The sequence below is a fragment of the Ranitomeya imitator genome, chromosome 6, assembly GCF_032444005.1.
Source record: "Ranitomeya imitator isolate aRanImi1 chromosome 6, aRanImi1.pri, whole genome shotgun sequence".
Lineage (NCBI taxonomy): Eukaryota > Metazoa > Chordata > Amphibia > Anura > Dendrobatidae > Ranitomeya > Ranitomeya imitator.
Window position 1 is genome coordinate 419,631,254 of NC_091287.1, and position 18,750 is coordinate 419,650,003.

At 47.2% G+C, this 18,750-nt stretch overlaps 1 protein-coding gene across 1 annotated transcript in view; it reads right to left on the minus strand.

The window, feature by feature from the left end:
• The window catches only part of PRKDC (protein kinase, DNA-activated, catalytic subunit), a 448,603-nt gene that overhangs the window by 391,163 nt on the left and 38,690 nt on the right, over positions 1-18,750 (minus strand). The window contains exons 6-7 of the mRNA XM_069731310.1: positions 18,012-18,124; positions 4,340-4,439 (exon numbers count right to left, since the gene is read on the minus strand). Coding sequence (XP_069587411.1) covers positions 4,340-4,439; positions 18,012-18,124 — 213 coding nt within the window. The remainder of the gene's footprint in view (positions 1-4,339; positions 4,440-18,011; positions 18,125-18,750) is intronic.

An 18,750-nucleotide genomic window follows, 5' to 3' on the forward strand; every position in this document is an offset into this window, starting at 1 on the left:
CGCCAAACTGCTCTTGGACGGTTGGGAGAAGTTGCTCTTGGAGGACATTCTGGTACCATTCTCTATTCATGGCTGTGTTTTTAGGCAAGACTGTGAGTGAGCCGATTCCCTTGGCTGAGAAGCAACCCCACATATGAATGGTTTCAGGATGCTTTACAGTTGGCATGAGACAAGACTGGTGGTATCGCTCACCTCTTCTTCTCCGAATAAGCTGTTTTCCAGATGTCCCAAACAATCGAAAAGGGGATTCATCAGAGAAAATGACTTTGCCCCAGTCCTCAGCAGTCCACTCCCTGTACCTTTTGCAGAATATCAGTCGGTCCCTGATGTTTTTTCTGGAGAGAAGTGGCTTCTTTGCTGCCCTCCTTGAAACCAGGCCTTGCTCAAAGAGTCTCCACCTCACAGTGCGTGCAGAAGCACTCACACCAGCCTGCTGCCATTCCTGAGCAAGCTCGGCACTGCTGGTAGTCCGATCCCGCAGCTGAAACAGTTTTAAGATACGGTCCTGGCGCTTGCTGGTCTTTCTTGGGCGCCCTGGAGCCTTTTTGACAGCAATGGAAGCTCTCTCCTTGAAGTTCTTGATGATGCGATAGATTGTTGACTGAGGTGCAATCTTTGTAGCTGCGATACTCTTCCCTGTTAGGCCATTTTTGTGCAGTGCAATGATGGCTGCATGTGTTTCTTTAGAGATAACCATGGTTAAATGAAGAGAAACAATGATACCAAGCACCAGCCTCCTTTTAAAGTGTCCAGTGATGTCATTCTTACTTAATCATGACTGATTGATCGCCAGCCCTGTCCTCATCAACACCCACACCTGTGTTAATGGATCAATCACTAAAACGATGTTACCTGCTCCTTTTAAGGCAGGACTGCAATGATGTTGAAATGTGTTTTGGGGGTTAAAGTTCATTTTCTGGGCAAATATTGACTTTGCAAGTACAGTAATTGCTGTTAAGCTGATCACTCTGACATTCAGGAGTATATGCAAATTGCCATTAGAAAAAATGAAGCAGTAGACTTTGGAAAAATTAATATTTGTCTCATTCTCAAAACTTTTGGCCATGACTGTAGACTTTGACACACACGTGGTGGCAAAGGCATGGCAAAAGGAGGAATATTCCGCTTCAAAGGTTGACTTTTCAACTGACTCCATGAGTCTGTCATTGAGGTCCTTAGGTGATGCCCCGTCCATAAGGGGAAGAACAGTGTTGGTGGATAGTATGGAAACTGGGGAGTCTACAGCCGGAGAGACGGTCCGGTTTTCCATAAGTTCTGAAGCAAACGGATACAAAATACCAAGTCGCTTCCCTTTTTGGAAGCTTCTGGTCGGAATTTCCCTTTTCCTTGAAAGGACCCCTTTCAATTTCTTATGGAGAGGAAAAACTCTAGGAGTTCGTCTTGACCGTCTGAAGGACACTCCCTGATCGGAGGGCTCCTGAGGAGCATCCTTAACACATAATCCTTAACACTAAGGGTACCGTCACACAGTGGCACTTTTGTCGCTACGACGGTACGATTCGTGACGTTCCAGCGATATCTATACGATATCGCTGTGTCTGACACGCAGCAGCGATCAGGGATCCTGCTGAGAATCGTACGTCGTAGCAGATCGTTTGGAACTTTCTTTCGTCGCTGGATCTCCCGCTGTCATCGCTAGATCGGTGTGTGTGACACCGATCTAGTGATGCGTTCGCTTGTAACCAGGGTAAACATCGGGTTACTAAGCGCAGGACCGCGCTTAGTAACCCGAGGTTTACCCTGGTTACCAGCGTAAATGTAAAAAAAAACAAAAAAAAACAGTACATACTTACATTCCGGTGTCCGTCAGGTCCCTTGCCGTCTGCTTCCCGCACTCACTGACTGCCGGCCGTAAAGTGAAAGCAGAGCACAGCGGTGACGTCACCGCTGTGCTGTGCTTTCACTTTACGGCCGGCAGTCAGTGAGTGCGGGAAGCAGACGGCAAGGGACAGACACCGGAATGTAAGTATGTACTGTTTGTTTGTTTTTTACGCTGGTAACCAGGGTAAACATCGGGTTACTAAGTGCGGTCCTGCGCTTAGTAACCCGATGTTTACCCTGGTTACCCGGGGACCTCGGCATCGTTGGTCGCTGGAGAGCTGTCTGTGTGACTCTCCACCATGTCATGTTTGAACCTGTACTCTGACCAGGCTTCTGACTCATTCAGAACTAGAGTCCAACTCCAGTACCGCTGGTGCATCTGTGGAAGACTACTAAAAATCCAGAGGGGCCAGGGGGCGAAGGAGAGCGAGAAGAGGAACTGAAGCCACTCTCCTGCCTAGCCTTCTTGTGGCCATTGCTGGAATCAGTAGAAGGATGTAAGTAAAGAATATGGAATCCGCCAGCATGGGTGAACAGAGGGAATAGGCAAATTGTCAGGTATGGATACCAGGGTCTGGGACACCTTGTTAGATCCTGAATGAATTGAGAAAAAGGAGTGGCTCACTCTGTCTCTACATGGGATAACAGAGTGACCGTGCACACTGTTTCTCTCCAAGGGAAAGGAGAGGACTCTCTGAAAAAGAAAGGGGAAAATGTTCCAGAAAACCGAGGTAGATATGCCTCTACTGAAAGACCCATGTCTGCCTCCTACTGACGCTAAACTAAACTGATTAACTAATTAACTAACGGTGCCAGCTCGTGGGGTGTACACTGCTGAGGAGGAGCTAATTTTTTGTGTGTAGTGTCAGCAGTATACACTCATGGTTTCCTGTGTCCCCCAATGAGGCGATAGAGAAAATCTACACTGCTTGTTAAAACAACACGCCAAAGTTTTCTGGGGGAAACCCTTTCGCCTTGTACATGGCAAGAGATATGGAGAAATGCAGCTTGCAGCATGCTTTGCTTGTAGAGAAAACCAACATAAGATACTTATGTTCTGGTACCATACCCTTTCCCAATTACATAAACTTAACCCTAGCATTACTAATTGCTGTTGGAGGTGTGGTAATACTGAAGGTGACTTAAGGCCCCTTCACATTTAGCGACGCTGCAGCGATACCGACAACGATCCGGATCGCTGCAGCGTCGCTGTTTGGTCGCTGGAGAGCTGTCACACAGACCGCTCTCCAGCGACCAACGATGCCGGTAACCAGGGTAAACATCGGGTAACTAAGCGCAGGGCCGCGCTTAGTAACCCGATGTTTACCCTGGTTACCATGCTAAAAGTAAAAAAAAACAAACAGTACATACTTACCTACCGCTGTCTGTCCTCCAGCGCTGCGCTCTGCTTCTCTGCTCTCCTCCTGTACTGTCTGGGAGCCGGAAAGCAGAGCGGTGACGTCACCGCTCTGCTTTCCGGCTCACAGACAGTACAGGAGGAGTGCAGAGCGCAGCGCTGGAGGACAGACAGCTGTAGGTAAGTATGTACTGTTTGTTTTTTTTCACTTTTAGCATGGTAACCAGGGTAAACATCGGGTTACTAAGTGCGGCCCTGCGCTTAGTTACCCGATGTTTACCCTGGTTACCAGTGAAGACATCGCTGGATCGGTGTCACACACGCCGATCCAGCGATGTCTCCAGGGAGTCCAGCGACGAAATAAAGTTCTGGACTTTATTCAGCGACCAACGATCTCCCAGCAGGGGCCTGATCGTTGGTCGCTGTCACACATAACGATTTCATTAACGATATCGTTGCTACGTCACAAATAGCAACGATATCGTTAACAATATCGTTATGTGTGAAGGTACCTTTACTCTGGTCGTCTGCAGGACTTCATAGTTTTTGGAAAGTTAAGCTCTTATCTTTAAGGTCACTGGCCTTCAGATACCCATAGATCCAAAATTTTATGTCCTAAATAATCCACCATTTCAGATTCGTCGTAAATCCAAACAGCTCCTACTATACATGGCACTGCTGCTAGATGTCGGACATCATGTAAATGGAGGTTGGACAACCCTCATCAAATAGTGAATTACACGTGCAGATACAAGATGTACAAAACATGGAATATCTTACAGTTTAGCGCTTTGATGGAGTTCTGGTCTCTTTTGGATACATATTGGGTACAAAGAGAATGTTAATGTACACCACTATAAAAAGTAGTACAGGAAGCTCATACTGCATTAGAATTGCTCCCTAATTACCCCCCATGTTTTTTTGCTGTGTCATTGTCTATGTTCACTTATAAGAAGAAGATGTGGACCACTTGGTGTTGAGTGAATTCATTGTTGATGGTAGTTTTCTATGCTGATTTGATATGCATCGAGTGCTACTACTTTGAGTTCTATGTGGTTTTCTTAAACTTAACTCATTTCTGAAAATTCAAAAAAAAAAAAAAAAAAGAACACGCCATCCAATCACTAAGTAGTGCCATACCTTCCTCGACAGATTTTGTAAAGTTAATCAAGAGTGCCGATAACCCTCTCAAACATCCAGCTACCACCGAAAACTTGGGCTGCTTTGTAGATGACGTCATCTGGAAAGAAGCAGTAAAAAAAGCTAAAATTATATAATTCATTAAAGAAAATATATACCATATAACAAAAGGTATTGGTGAACATTTAACCAAAATACGAGAAAACATTTGATAAGCTGTTCAAATATACTGTACAGAAACTATATGGTAGGTCTGGTCTTTTAATCTGGCGCTCGAGGAGGGTCTTGCACGTATTCATCAGAAGAATAACTAATAGCACAGATATTCTCTTGGCCTAGACATTATAGCAACATCAGCTCCTAAGAAGTTGCTTTTCCGGCTACTTTTCTATATATCTGCAATCCATATGATGAGGGTCCGGACTTGTGGACCAGAAAAAAAATTTGCATTATTTTGAATTGCATAAAAATTAAAAAACTTTGCACTTTGGAGTGCTGAGTGATTCTTCTTCTGAAATATACTGCAGAATTTTGTATAAATCATAAGAATGAGGACCAAGCTGCGCCCAAACTTCAAAGTTGTAAAATGGTGAATCTGACAGAGTAAAAGTCCCCACCTTTTATTTTTTTTTTACCCACAACAGGTTTTGAAAGTGGACTGCTTTCTTTTTTCAGGCCAGACCAATATCGCAAGGCATACCAATTAAAATATTTAAATTATGTCAATATTCAAATTGCAGGAAGATCCATCAAAAGGTCCAATTTCTACAACCTCAGGCAAAAATTATGTAATCACCGGCCTTGGAAGATGTTCATTTAGTTGTTTAATTTTGTAGAAAAAAACTTTCTGGATTTAAGAAACACTAAAAGAAATCAAGAACAAAAAATGTGGTAGTCAGTAATGGTTACTTTTTTGTAACCAAGCATAGGGGAAAAATTATGGAGTCACTCAATTCTGAGGAAAAAATTATGGAATCACCCTGTAAATTTTCATAACCAAAACGAACACCTGCATCAAATTAGATCTGCTCGTTAATCTGCATCTAAAAAGGAGTGATCACACCTTGGAGAGCTGTTGCACCAAGTGGACTGACATGAATCATGACTCCAGCATGAAAGATGTCAATTGAAACAAAGGAGAGGATTATCAAACTCTTAAAAGAGGGTAAATCATCACGCAATGTTGCAAAAGATGTTAGTTGTTCACAGTCAGCTGTGTCTAAAATCAGGACCAAATACAAACAACATGGGAAGGTTGTTAAAGGAAAACATACTGGTAGACCAAGGAAGACATCAAAGCGTCAAGACCGGAAACTTAAAGCAATATGTCTCCAAAACAGGAAATGCACAACAAAACAAATGAGGAACTAATGGGTGGAAACTGGAATCAATGTCTGTGACCGAATCACAGAAACTGAATAACATGGGAGGGTGCTGTGTCCCCCAATGAAGGCTCGGAGAAACACATTTTACGGTAAGCAACCAAAAATCCTATTTTCTCTATCGCCTCATTGGGGGACACAGGATCCATGGGATGTCCCAAAGCAATCCCTGGGGTGGGAAAAACAGACTTCCATCAGGTCAGAGGACTCACCACTGCCGCCTGCAAGATCTTTCTGCCTAGGCTGGCGTCCGCCGAAGTGTAGGTATGGACCTTGTAAAATTAGGTGAACGTGTGGATGGAAGACCAGGTTGCCACTTTGCAAAGCTGTAGGGCGGAAGCCCTGTAGTGCACCGTCCAGGAGGCACCGACTGCCCGGGTAGTGTGAGCTCAAGGAGGGAATACTCTGTTCTTGACCCAGTAAGCTTCCAAAAACGCCGTTCTGATCCAGCGAGCAATAGTCGCTTTGGAAGCCGGCAAGCCTCTACGCGTGCCATTGGGAATGACGAAAAGGGAATCAGTCTTCCGGAAAAAGGCCGTTCTGGCCAGGTAAAGCCTTACCGCCCTGACGAGGTCCATCTTGTTCAACGATCGCTTCAGAGGATGAGTCGGGGCTGGACAAAAGGAAGGGAGAACAATGTCATTATTGAGGTGGAAGGTGGAAACCACCTTAGGAAGGCGGAGGCCTCTGGATCACCTTGTCCTGGTGGATAACCAGGAAATGAGGTCGGCAAGAAAGGGCCGCCAACTCGAAAAAGCGCCGGACAGAGGTGATGGTCACAAGAAAGGACACTTTCAAGATAGAACTGACAGGGAGACCTCCCTGAGAGGCTCAAAGGCGGAACCCCTCCGAACCTCCAGACAAGATTAAGATCCCATGAATCCACAGGAGCCCTGTACGGAGGAACGGTATGAGCTACTTCCTGAAGGAAGGTCTTGCCCTGTGGCCGAGAAGATAATGTCTTCTGGAAGAGGATGGAGAGCGCAGAAACCTGGCCCTTTAGGGAACTAAGGGTACCTTCACACTGACCAACTTAACAACGATATCGCTAGCGATCCGTGACGTTGCAGCGTCCTGGACAGCGATATCGTTGAGTTTGACACGCAGCAGCGATCTGGATCGTGCTGTGACATCATTGGTCGGAGCTAGAAGGCCAGCACTTTATTTCGTCGCTGGATCTCCCGCAGACATCGCTGAATCGGCGTGTGTGACGCCAATTCAGTGATGTCTTCACTGGTAACCAGGGTAAACATCGGGTTACTAAGCGCAGGGCCGCGCTTAGTAACCCGATGTTTACCCTGGTTACCAGTGTAAATGTAAAAAAAACAAACACTACATACTTACATTCCGGTGTCTGTCCCTCGGCATTCTGCTTCCCTGCACTGACTGTCAGCGCCGGCCAGCCGTAAAGCAAGAGCACAGCGGTGACGTCACCGCTGTTCTCTGCTTTCCGGCCGGTGCTCAGTCAGTGCAGAGAAGCACAGCACCGGGGGACAGACACCGGAATGTAGTGTTTGTTTTTTTTACGCTTACGCTGGTAACCAGGGTAAACATCGGGTTACTAAGCGCGGTCCTGCGCTTAGTAACCCGATGTTTACCCTGGTTACCCGGGGACTTCGCATAGTTGGTCGCTGGAGAGCTGTCTGTGTGACAGCTCTCCAGCGACCACACAGCGACGCTGCAACGATCAGGATCGTTGTCTAGATCGCTGCAGCATCGCTAAAAGTGAAGATACCTTAAGGGCAAGGCCTGCATCCAGTCCTGCCTGAAGGAAGGCCAAAACGGAAGGGAGAGAAAAGGACATAGGTGAAATGCGGTTGGACTCCCACGAATGGGGGTAAGCCTTCCAGGGACAATAGTAGACCGTGGAAGACGAAGGCTTCTTAGTCTGGATCAAAATGTGAATCACCCGATCCGAAAGGCTGGACGCTCTTAGAACTGCGGTCTCAACAGCCACGCCGTTAAACTGAGGGACCGAGAATTCGGGTGGCAGATCGGACCCTGAGACAGCAGATCGGGTCTGTCTGGAAGCCGCCAGGGGCATCCTCGAGAAGATTGACGACCTCTGCAAAACAAGATCTCCTTGGCCAATCCGGGGAGATTAGAAAGACCAGCACCTCTTCCGCCTTGATCTTTTTCAACAGCTTGGGAAGAAAGGGCAGGGGAGGAAACGGATAGGAGAGCATGAACTGCGACCAAGGAATGGCCAGAGCGTTGACGCCACTGCGAGAGGATAGCGGGACCTTGGGACGACCCGAGGGACCTTACTGTTCATTCGGGACGCCGTGAGGTCCACTTCCGGAATCCCCCATCGAAGAAAAATCTGATGGAAGACCTCCTGAAGCAAGTACCATTCCCATGCCGCGAGGCCCTTGCGACTGAGGAAGTCGGCGGCCCAATTGTCCACGCCGGGGATATGCACCGTGGATATCACCAGGACCGTTGCCTCTGCCCAAAGGAGGATCTTGGATACCTCGGCCGAGGCCAAAGAACTCCGAGTCCCCCCCAGTGGTTGACATATGCCACTGCTGTGGCATTGTCCATCTGGATTCGAATTGACAGACCCCTGTGAATCATTACCCAGTGAAGAAGAGACGGAAAGATGGCCCGGAACTCGAGGACATTGATCAGCAGAGAGGACTCCTGCGCCGACCAACGACCCTGAACAGGTGACAAAGCCCCGCACCCCAGTCAAGCAGGCTGGCGTCCGCTGTCACCACCTGCTAGAGAACTGGAAGGAAGGATCTACCCTGGGATAGGAGAGGTGACGTGCATAAAAGTAACCTCAAGTACTCATCCGTGAAGAAATTCTTTATTATTAGAATCCACAGCGGATAATAACAGAAAAAAAACTTTTCAAGGGTATTTTTCTACATGAAAACATAAATCTACAGAATATATAAATCCATCAAATAGTCATATGACATCATTATGTTATAACTTATAAGTACAGCAAAAAAAACATAATACACTTGCTTGTGCATTCACCTAAAGCAAAGGAAACTGAACTTACCCTCATTGAAAAGCCAGTATATTAATGGAGGATTTCCCAAAGGCAAAAAGAAAGAAAGATATGTCAAATTAACTCTTCAAATGACAGGGAAGAAACCAAACACCACTTGTCGGAGACAGGTGCCAGAGAGTAATGATAGAGCATGTTGTCTGCTTGTCTGCTATAACCCTAATCCTAATCTTAGAGATCGCAAGACTATAGAAACCAACAAAAACCACCAACCACTGTACCTGTAGGTAGGGGAATCGGCATTTACATTGTGCACCAGTTCCGGTGTGACGAGAAGTGCACGCTATGCTGGAGGAAGCCCTTTTTAAGCGCCGTAGTCGCCTTGTCCGTTGCTCACTTCCGGGTGCGTCATCAGTTGAGGAACCGTTTGACCCGGGGAGAAAGCCGGATCGGACGATCCAGGGAGAAGACAGACCTGTCCCACTGTGATAGAATAGCCTGCTGAAGAGGTCTTGAGAGAAATGGGCAAAGGGAATTGCTTCCAATGTTGCAACCATCCTCCCCAGGACCTTCATGGCCAATCGGAAAGGAGGGAAGCCGAGAACCCTGGAGCAAGCGAACTTCCCGACGAAGGACGAATATCTTGTCTTCGTGAAGGAAGACTCTGGTCCGACAAGTGTCGAAGAGCATGTCTAGAAATACGAGGCGCTGAGAAGAAACAAGACAGGACTTCTTCCTGTTGACGAGCCACCCGAAACGGGCTAGAGAGTCGAGGACGATGGATAGATTTTCGGAAGCCTGAGACAGATATTCCTGAGCCTCCATGGAAGCGATTACTGGACGAAGGGATTCCATCCTGAAGTGTCTCAGACGAACCGTCTAGTTCAGCAAATTTGAAATCCAGACTGGGATGAACCTTGTCGTCCTTTTTCGGTACCACAAAGAGATTGGAACAGAAGCCTGTGAACCGTTCCATTTCTGGGAAGGGAACGATTACCCCGGATTTGAGGAGGGAAGCAATGGCTGCAAAGAAACCCGGGACTAGAGCGGGGTCTCTTGGAGGTCGGGATTCGAAGAAACGATCCCGGGGCCGTGAAATGAATCTATTTTGTATCCAGAGGATACAAGTTCCCTGACCCATGCGTCCTCTACTGAGGAGACCCAGACGTCCCTGAAGAGGAGGAGATGGCTGCCCAGCCTGGGAAATGGGCTGGGGTCTAGTCGTGAGTCATGCCGAGGTGGATCTTCCAGTCCTAGACCTGGAGGATATACCTTGGGAGTAGCGGGAACGTCAGGAAGGATTCTTTTCTTAATGTGCCTGTGGCCTCTGCTGTTGGGAAAAGGAATCTGATGCCGCCTAAGGGGAAGTCAGCGAGGTCTGGACAGGGGGAGAAGGGAACTGGTGCCCCCGGTGGCATCCTTAATAATTTGGTCCAGCTTGGAACCGAAAAGACGTGATCCTTGAAAAGGCAGGCTGGTAAGGGACTTCTTTGAAGACAAATCCACCTGCCAGGCCTTGAACCAAACGGTGCGACAGCTGGCAACAACATTACTGGACGCCTGAGCGGCACAAGACACGGTGTCCAGGGAAGCGGAAACCAAATATTCCCCGGCGTGAGTAATCTGGGTGGTAAGTTCCACCAGCCGTTCTGGTGGAGCTCCGGCTTGAATGCCCCAATGGAGTTGTTTAGCCCATTCGGATACAGACTTCAAAACCCAGGTGAAAGCAAAGACCGGGCATAGGGAAGACACGGCCGCTTCGAAAGCCGACTTTGCGAAGGATTCAATGATCCTATCGATGGGATCTTTTAGAGACACCCCACCGGACAGCGTGAGGACTGTGTAGGTGGAAAGTCTAGAAACCGGAGGATCCACAGAGGGAGAAGTCATCCAGTTGGCGATGAGATCCGGAGAAAAGGGATAAAAGACGCTAAGGAGCTTGACTCTCTGAAAACGTCTGGTCGAATGCTCTCTTTCTCTGCCAGAACTCTTTCTCTGGCCAGAAACTCATTGAATTCAGGATGAGGAGCGAATACCTTGGGAGGTAGATTAGACCGTCTAAATGAAACCGCCTGATCTGCGGGTTCCATAGAGGAATCTTTGATGCCACAGGTCTGATTGATCGCTCCAATGAGGCTTTGAACCATATCCCTCGTGCTGGCGATTTGGTTCGAATCCGGCTCCAAATTATCCTCCGAAGGCGCATCAGAGCCTCACCTGACTCCAGGGAGGAGGACCAGGGGGAAGTCGACCACAGAGGAGGACCGTGGGGCGAGATGGAGCGAGAAGAGGACTCAGACCGGCGTTCCTGTCTGGATCTTTTGCGGCCTATATTGGAAGTCTCGGACGGAGCTTCCTGCGACCCGCTGGCTACTACGGAAATCTGTAGGGGCAACTGATCGAGCACGGACACAAGGGTCTGGGACACCTGTGTGAGATCCGCTACTGATTGAGACAGAGAGGAGGCACAGCCTGGGGTGGGGACTTCGCTCTCAGGTGGAACAGCAGGAGGGTCCTGGGCGGTGGGCATAATGGGGTTGCTGCAGGCCTGACAGAGGGGAGAAGACTGACCTGAGGGAAGCTTGCAGTTTCAAGACAAACATGCAAAGTGTTTCACTAAGGCACAGGAAGTAGGGGGAAAAGTAGGAAGCCGGGAGTGACCTCCCTAAGAATTAGACATGACGAACGGGCCCCTGAGGAAAAATGCCAGAAGGTTAGGGGACAGGGGGGCAGGGGAGAGTGTCAGTCTGCAGTGCAGAGCTACTCATGGCAGACGCTGCGGTTTCCAGATGGAAGGCTGCATGGCTTGGAAGATGCTCCTCAGGAATGATAGCCCCTAGGAGAACAGGCAGTCACATGTGGGACACCCTCTTGTCCGGAACTTGCTGCAGGCCTGATAGAACAGCAGTGGTGGAGATGGGCGAAGAAAAGCGTTCCTGGCACTGAAATGAGTACCTGCAGCAGCACGGGGAGAGGTGGGCGGAGGTAACCGCCTGGCCAGGAGCACCAAGATGGTGCCGGTGGGTGGAGCTCTCCGATGATAGTCGGGCGGGAGAAAAGCCTGCCCAAGGGAAAGGAAGTGGGTGGAGTCGTGGCGCTGGAACTAGGCCCCGGTAGAAGCGTGTCAAAAAAACACAGTGCGGCCGCAGGAGAAAGCGGCACGGTTGCCTGCAAGGCCGCCGCACTGGAACAGAAAACAGTACGGCCGCAGGAGAAAGCGGTGCGGCGGCCTGTAAGGCTGCCGTGCCGGGACAGAAAAACTAGGCTAGGCTAGGACCGGACTTCTAAGCACGCGTGTGTGCTAGGATCTTGGTCCTGCTGTGGGATCTATGAGGATACGGGGTGGCAGTACACGCCGTACTCATAAACCACAATGTGGGATTACAGTTGTGACTGTTCACACTGTATCCCTCTGGAAAATCTGAAAAGGAACGACGCACATTGAGGTAGATAAGGGTCTAATGAAAGACCCGTGTCCACCTCCTACTGACATTAAGCTAAACTGAAGTTCATAATGCCAGTTGGTGGGGTATACACTGCAGAGGAGGAGCTAACTTTTTTTGTGCATAGTATCAGCCTCCTAGTGGCAGCAGCATACACCCCTGGTTCCTGTGTCCCCCAATGAGGCGATAGAGAAAACAAGGTTACAGCTTGTTTGAGCTAAGGCTGGGTTCCCATTGCGTTATGGGACCGCGTTAAACGGACAGCGTTGCACGGCGAAATTAACGCCGTGCAACGCGGCCGTTAACGCGCCCATTCACGCTAATGGGAACGCGCTACACTAGCGCGTGCCATGCTCGGCACGCGCTAGCGACGCGCCGGAGATTCCTGGCGCGCCGCGGATGCTGCTTGCAGCGTCCGAGGCGCGCCCACGGTCCGTTCCCCGCTCTCGCAGATCGGGGATCTGCGAGAGCGGGGACGTTACCGCGACCCCGAACGCGGCCCCATAAAAAACATTGCGTTAGCGCAATCCGCTAGCGCTAAACGGATTGCACTAACGCAATGTGACCCTAGCCTAAGGAAAAGCAATCGTGGACTGTGGATGACTGGATGAAAGTCATATTCAGTGATGAATCGCGAATCTGCATTGGGCAAGGTGATGATGCTGGAACTTTTGTTTGATGATGTTCCAATGAGATTTATGTCATTACATCTATATATATATATATATATATATATATATATATGCGCAGGCTGGCCCCCACAGAGTGACGCTCCCAGGAGATCGCGGTATGCGTAAACACTGAACGCATACCGCGATCTCCACTGGAGAGTCAGGGACCGCCAGGAGGGTAAGTATATTCACCTTTCCCCGTTCCAGCGCTGCGTGCAGCTCCGTCTCCCGGCTCCTCTGCTGTGACAGTTCAGAGGGCGCGATGACGAGCTTAATGCGCCCCGGCGCCGCCCTCTGACTTACCAGTCACAGGCAGAGGAGCCGGAGTGTGTCTTCAAGAAAATGGCGCCGGAAAGCACGGACTGCGCAGGCGCCGATTCCTGCTGCCGGAATCGGCGCCTGCGCAGTCCGCGCTTTCCGGCGCCATTTTCTTGAAGACACACTCCGGCTCCACTGCAGGTGTGTCTTCAAGAAAATGGCACCGGAAAGCGCGGACTGCGCAGGCGCCGATTCCTGCTGCCGGAATCTGCGCCTGCGCAGTCCGCGCTTTCCGGCGCCATTTTCTTGAAGACACACCTGCAGTGGAGCCGGACGATAGGTGAGTATGGTATTTTTTTTTTTTATATGGCAGCAGCATACGAGGGCATACACACTGGAGCGTCTTATGGGGGGCATATAATACAATGGTGGCGCATTATGGGAGCAGCACATGACAGAACGGGGGCAGGATGGCAGAAGCACATGACAGAACGGGCGCAGGATGGCAGCAGCACATGACAGAACGGGCGCAGGATGGCAGCAGCACATGACAGAACGGGCGCAGGATGGCAGCAGCACATGACAGAACGGGCGCAGGATGGGAGCAGCACATGACAGAACGGGCGCAGGATGGGAGCAGCACATGACAGAACGGGCGCAGGATGGGAGCAGCACATGACAGAAAGGGGGCACAGGATGGGAGCAGCACATGACAGAACGGGGGCACAGGATGGGAGCAGCACATGACAGAATGGAGGCGCAGGATGGGAGAAGCACATGACAGAACGGGGGTGCAGGATGGGAGCAGCACATGACAGAACAGGGGCGCAGGATGGGAGCAGCACATGACAGAACAGGGGCGCAGGATGGGAGCAGCACATGACAGGATGGGGATGCAGGATGGAACAGCACATGACAGAATGGGGGCGCAGGATGGAGCAGCACATGACAGGATGGGGGCGCAGAATGGGAGCAGAACATGACAGGATGGGGACCATATATATATAGATATATATATATATATATATATATATATATATATATATATATATATATATATATATATATATATATATATACACATATATATATATATATATATATATATATATGTCTAAGGGGTACTTCCGTCTTTCTGTCCCGGAAATCCAGCTTCGCTGATTGGTCTCGCCAGCTGCCTGTCATGGCTGCTGCGACCAATCAGCGATGGGCACAGTCCAATTAGTCCCTCCCTACTCCCCTGCAGTCAGTGCCCAGTGCCCGCATACTCCCCTCCAGTCCCCGCTCACACAGGGTTAATGCCAGCGGTAACGGACCGCGTTATGCCGCGGCTAACGCACTCAGTTACCGCTGCTATTAACCCTGTGTGTCCCCAACTTTTTAGTATTGCTGCTGCCTATGCAGCATCAATAGTAAAAAGATCTGTTAATAATAATAAAAAAACTAAAAAAAACCTGCTATACACCTGCTATTTATACCGTTCCCAGAGATGCATTGCGAAATTACCCAGAAGACTTAGAGGTCTTGCGAGACCGCTAAGTCATCTGGGTAATTTCGCAATGCATCCTGGGAACTGAAGATGGCGGCAGCCGGGCGCTCATCGCCTGCGCCAGAGGTTCGCTGGATTGGATCCCGGCAGGTGAGTATATGACTATTTTTTATTTTAATTTTTTTTTTTTAACAGGGATATGGTGCCCACACTGCTATATACTAGGTGGGCTGTGTTATATACCGCGTGGCTGCTATATACTACGTGGCCAGTGTCATATACTGCGTGGGCTGTGCTATATATTACGTGGCCAGTGTCATGTACTGCGTGGGCTGTGCTATATATTACGTGGCCAGTGTTATATACTGCATGGGCTGTGCTATGTATTACGTGGCCAGTGTTATATACTGCGTGGGCTGTGTAATATACCACGTGACTGCTATATACTACCTGGCTAGTGTTATATACTGCGTGTGCTGTGCTATATATTACGTGGCCACCTGTGTTATATATTACGTGGCCAGTGTTATGTACTACGTCGCCTGTGTTATATACTGTGTGGGCTGTGTTATATAGTACGTGGGCTGTGTTATATAGTGCATGGCCACTGTTATACATTGCGTGGCCTGTATTAACGCATCAGGTATTCTACAATATGTATGTATGTTTGTATATAGCAGCCACATAGTATATAGCACAGGCCACGTCGTATTTGTCTGCTATACTTTGGACACTTTTCTTATCCTATCAATTGAAAGGATGTTTGGGGATGATGAAATCATTTTTCAAGATGATAATGCATACTGCCATAGAGCAAAAACTCTGAAAACATTCCTTGAAAAAAGACACATAAGGTCAATGCCATGGCCTGCAAATAGTCCGGATCGCAATCCAATTGAAAATCTTTGGTGGAAGTTGAAGAAAATGGTCCATGACAAGGCTCCAACCTGCAAAGCTGATCTGGCAACAGCAAGCAGAGAAAGTTGGAGCCAGATTGGTGAAGAGTCCTGTTTGACACTCATTAAATCCATGCCTCAGAGACTGCAAGCTGTTATAAAAGCCAGAGCTAGATGCCGATACAGTTGAAAGCATTGATTGAGGAGAGCGTGTCAGCCGATGCTCCCTCTCCCATCATTCCCCCTCTGCTACTGACATCTCAATGAAGCAGATGCGATGACATCATTACCACGCTCCCACTGTATCAAGATGTGCAGAGGATCTCAAGACACCATGAAGAGACCGAAGCAGCAGGGAACGGACAGACAAATTTTTTTTTTTTCAATTTAATTTATCTGGGGTCTATTATATTGTGTGGAGAACTATGTGGGGCCTATTATCCTGTATGGAGCACTATGTGGGGCCATTATCCTGTATGGAGCACTATGTGGGGCCATTATCCTGTATGGAGCACTATGTGGGGCCATTATCCTGTATGGAGCACTATGTGGGGCTATTATCCTGTATGGAGCACAATGTGGGGCCATTATCCTGTATGTAGCACTATGTGGGGCTATTATACTGTATGGAGCACAAAGTGGGGCTATTATACTGTACAGAGCATTATACTGTATGGAAGGCAATGCAGGGCCCCATTATACTGTATGGAGCACTTTGTGGCCATTATACTGTATAGGGGATTGCGTGGGGATTACACAGTTGGAGAATCATACTGTAGTGGGGTCAACATTCTTTGTGGGGTGGATTGAGGAGTGTGTGTGTGTGGGGGGGGCAGTAGGGTCATCGTACCATGCGTGTGTAGGGTACTGTGGTAGACAACCCCTTTAAGTTTGCTCCGATATGAAAAAGTTCATTGTTATATTTGACAAGGAAAAACTTCCTCAATTGTAGACATTTTTTTAAATAAATATCAAGGTTGGCCCGTGACCACAGAGACCTCACGTATATTAACTATTATTTATGGATACATTGCAATACAACATAAGAATCTGTAAATAGTGTTGTAAATTATTACTAGCTTCTGCTATAAAAAAAAAAAAAAAAAAAAGATTGCATACAGACTGACCATGGAGGACATATGAGAAAAAAAATTTCCCAAGTATTCTGGATGAACTAATTTTTATACACACGTGTGAATCTGACCTAATAGTCAACTTAGTATCTTTCTACTTTTACAAATAATCAATAAAATAGTGCTGGACAACAGCGTTCTAATTTTCTTTAAAAAAAAAAAGCTTTCATGACAAAAAAAATTTTTTTTTTTCAGTTTTCCTAATTTTGTGCAGTATATGTGTGAAAAGTTTTAGATCATAGAATGTTAGAGTTGGAAGAGACCTCCAGGGTCATCGTCTCCAACCCCCCTGCTCAATACAGGATTCACTAAATCATCTCAGACAGATGTCTGTCCAGCCTCTGAAGACTTCATTGAAGGAGAACTCGCTACCTCTTGTGGCAGCCTATTCTACTCATAGATTACCCTCACTGTCAAAACGTTTTTCTTATATCTAACCTGTATCTTCTCCCTTTCTGTTGTTTCATTCCATTGCTTCTCATGTTTCCATGTGCAAATTCGAATAGGGATGATCCCTCTACACTTACATCCCTTCAGATATTTGTAGACAGCATTAAGTCTCTTCTTAGCCTTCTTTTTTGCAAGCTAAACATTCCAAGATCCTTTAACCGTTCCTCGTAAGACATACTTTGCCGTCCGCTCACCATTCTGGTAGCTTTTATCTGAACTTGCTCCAGTTTTTCACTGTCTTTTTTAAAATGTGGTGCCCAAAACGGGAGACAGAATTCCAGATGAGGTCTGACCAAGGAGGAGTAGAGGGGGATAACTTTACGTGATCTAGACTCTATACTTCCCTTAATACATAATAGAACTGTGTTTGCATTTTTGCTGCTGCATCACATTGTTGACTCATGTGCCGTCTGTAATCTAATAGTATACCCAAGTCTTTTTCACGCATGCTGTTGCTTAGCTCTATTCCTCCTATTCTATAGATGTAATTTTCATTTTTCTTGCCCAGATGTAGAGCATTGCGTTTCTCCCAGTTAAATATAATTCTATTAGTCACTGCCCATTGTCCAAGCTTATCTAGATCCTTCTGAATCCTTTCTCTGTCTTTACTAGTGTTAGCTCTGCCTCCTAGTTTTGAATCGTCTGCAAATTTGATTAGTTTACTTTCAGTTCCCTTATCTAGATCATTTATAAAAATGTTGAACAACACTGGGGCCAGGACAAGATTTTGGTCTCTAGCTATTTTATAAAGTTTTTCAATAGGTGATAGATCCTCTTAAAAAGTAAATGTGCACATATAAAGTCTACATATAAAGTGTATGTATGCAGGACAGCAGGATGCACAGCAGGGACACACGGCAGAAAAACGCCCCATTGGATTCCTACTATGTTTTTAGATCCCTTGGGGAAAGGAAAATTTATTAAACTGTGCACAAACTCTTTTAATATGAATTTTTGAAAGAGAATATTTTAGTGTTTATACCAGTACCTGTCCTTTTAATTCTCCCAGATAGGCTCGATAGAGTTTTTCAGAATTGTTCAGCATATCACTAGGTTGCACTTCGCCCAGAATTCCCAGAAGCTCATAAACTTTTTCTAAAACTACAGAACACACAAAAGTTTAAAAGACAAAATATGGCATCGACTAAAGATTACAGCAATAAAATGTCCAACTTGGAAAACAGTTTAATCATTGTAACTTGTCAGTGGTAACTGTATGTTGTATAGTGTATACCACAAACATCTTGTAAGTCTTCCTCAAATCAAATCAGTTTCTGTTTTTGATAAAATAGGCATAGCATTCTCACAGGCATCTATAACAGCATGTGAATGATGCTGGGGGTATATGTACATAGCTACAGGGGCAAACTGGGAACATTAGTGCAAAAGAAAGCACAGAGTCAGATCAGTGATTAAATATGAAAGCAGCAACAAATGTAAGAGCTACAATGACTGAAACAAGCTGATTACTTAACAGAAAAGAGAAAGGGTCAGAATTGCTAGTAAAGACAGCGTGTCAGGTATCATAGAAAAGATAGGGGGTCAGATATCATAGAAAAGACGGAGTCAGATATAGAAAAGACAGCGGGTCAGATATAGAAAAGATAGGGGGTCAGACATCATAGAAAAGATAGGGGTCAGCTATCATAGAAAAGATAGGGGGTCAGATATCATATAAAAGACAGCGGGTCAGATATAGAAAAGACAGCGGGTCAGATATAGAAAAG